This window comes from Vairimorpha ceranae (genome assembly GCF_000988165.1).
Source record: "Vairimorpha ceranae strain PA08 1199 chromosome Unknown NODE_298, whole genome shotgun sequence".
In the NCBI taxonomy this organism is placed as follows: domain Eukaryota; kingdom Fungi; phylum Microsporidia; family Nosematidae; genus Vairimorpha; species Vairimorpha ceranae.
In genome coordinates, this window is record NW_020169593.1 from 1 (window position 1) to 2,208 (window position 2,208).

The 2,208-nt window shown below is 25.2% G+C and overlaps 2 protein-coding genes and 1 pseudogene across 2 annotated transcripts; 2 read left to right on the forward strand and 1 right to left on the reverse strand.

Moving 5' to 3' along the window:
* On the forward strand, positions 1 to 410 carry AAJ76_2980003 (hypothetical protein; the record flags this gene model as incomplete). Its single annotated transcript, XM_024474988.1, has 1 exon — positions 1 to 410. A coding segment is annotated over one exon (410 nt), but the record flags the coding sequence as incomplete, so codon positions are not given.
* Positions 411 to 417: 7 nt separating this feature from the next.
* Positions 418 to 1,048, reverse strand: AAJ76_2980001048 (hypothetical protein; annotated as a pseudogene).
* A 904-nt stretch (positions 1,049 to 1,952) lies between these two features.
* AAJ76_2980001953 (hemolysin iii-like integral membrane protein) lies at positions 1,953 to 2,208 on the forward strand (the record flags this gene model as incomplete). Its single annotated transcript, XM_024474987.1, has 1 exon — positions 1,953 to 2,208. A coding segment is annotated over one exon (256 nt), but the record flags the coding sequence as incomplete, so codon positions are not given.

Below are 2,208 nucleotides of genomic sequence, written 5' to 3' on the forward strand. Positions count from 1 at the left end.
CAATAATAGATGTTGGGTCTTGTTGTAAAAATATGGATAAAGTTATTGAGACATTACAAAATTTTTATCGATTAATATTATATCACTTTGAAAAAAGCAGTATTGAAGAGTTATTTGAAGAAATGTTTTATTTCAACATTAGAGAGTTAGAAAAAAGACAATATATTGTCGATAATTATAAAAAAAAAATAATATCAGTAAAAAAGAAATCTAAAAAGCTAGCAAGTTTACGAGATGTAAATTTATATAAAAACTCGAAAACTGAAGGGCAAGCAACAAAAACTGACAAGATCAACACGATTTTATTTGATAAGTTTGTAGAAGAGCTTACTGAAGAAAATAATTCAGTAGCAAAAAAGAGACATAGAAAATTACACAAACATAAGAAAAATTTCAAGTTAAAAAAATAATAACATTTTATAGTTCTGTGCATTCTAAATATTTTTACTCAATTGTAAAATCTATTTTTTTCATATAATAACTCCATATTTCATCATAGTCAAAAAATAAAAAATCTCCCCTTTCATAATTGGTTGTTATTAATTTTGGTTCTTCTAGTCTTTGAAACCATGTCAAATATTTTGTATGAAATTATCAGCCGAACTTTCTCATTGAATCGCTGCGGTATTGGCGAGCAGTATTAAGTTTTTGTAAAATATAAAAAATAGTGTAATAATTTTTAGGTTTTTATCTACATCTGGACTGTCAAAAATACTAAGTGGTAAATTATCGTAAATATACAGGTACTTCACATATTCTAGTTGCTTTTACTAGTTCCAGTGTACTGAAATCCGGAATATGAAATAGCAATTTTTTTTAATTCTGTTTCGAAAAAGTATTCCTTAGACTTTTGCAAATCATTATAACGTGTGTTTAATTATTCTACATGTTTTGCCAAAAAAACATTTAATCTTGATTTTATATTCGAGAAGTCAAACGGTTAAGAATTTTTTCTGTTTGTGTTTTCTTTTTTTAAGGCTGGAATCATTGATGTATTTTTCCATATCTGTTCAGGCGTTAACATTTTTGGTTTTTGTGTTTTGTTTTTTCATTCTGAGGGTGTGAGAAAGCAGAATTTGCACGACAAATTTTTACTTGGTATGTGTATGTTTTTATAGGATCTTGTACCTTATTTAATCAATATATATAAAAAGCTTGAATCTAAACATTTTTTATTTTTTGACTCTTCTTTTTTAAAAATTTGTAAAATTCCTATTATTTTGTATTAAGAACGAGTAGCACCATTTAAGAGTTTATTCCTCTAAGCACGAAACGGTGTTTTTGTGCATTTATCTTTGCTTTTATTTAGTTATATTAATCTTATACAAGGTATCTATAGCAAATTTTCCTTTATAATAAAAAGGGCAATTTGTAATTAAAAATAATAAAATTAGTACATACACAAAGACACATAATATTTGTATATTATTTTCAACGGGATAGCGCAAGCTAGTCAATATATATATAAAGTCTGAATCTGAGTATTTATTTATTTTTAAGCCTTTTTTCTTACAAAGTTTTGTGACATATTTTTTATAAGAAATAACAATTTCTCAAAGTTGAACATATTATGTACACCTTTATATTTTAGACATTTTCCTATAGTTTGTTTATTTAATTATCCAATTTGAAAAATATATGCTGTTGCATATTTTAATTCTGATTAAGAAAGTTTAATTTTTTAATTTTAAATAATACATACGCACGACTAAGGACATTATATACAATTAAAATAAAAGGAAGCATACATCGTATTGTAATTCCGTTTTAAACAGGTGACGTAAGCTAGTTTTTATATAGAAAATAATGTAATACATAAACCTACATAGCAAAGAATTTGTAAAATGTTTTTAGATAACAATCAATTTTATTACAATGTTATTTTTTTTAAATATCAACACATATTATGACGCAAAATTTTTATTGTTTACCTTTCAATTATTACCCTTTCTATGGAAGAAAAGAAACCGTACTTTAGAGGAAAAATACATCTTGCTGCTTTTTACCTTACAATATCTAAATCAATATTGTACATTTTAACATGGACACTGATTAGAGGAAACAAAGCTATTTTAATTTACCTTATATCGCAGCTTATTCTCTTTGGTGTAAGTTCTACATACCATACTACTACATGGAAAAATGAACGTGCAGAATATTTAGTTCGACTTATTGATCATATATCAATTTTTATATTGATATCTGGTA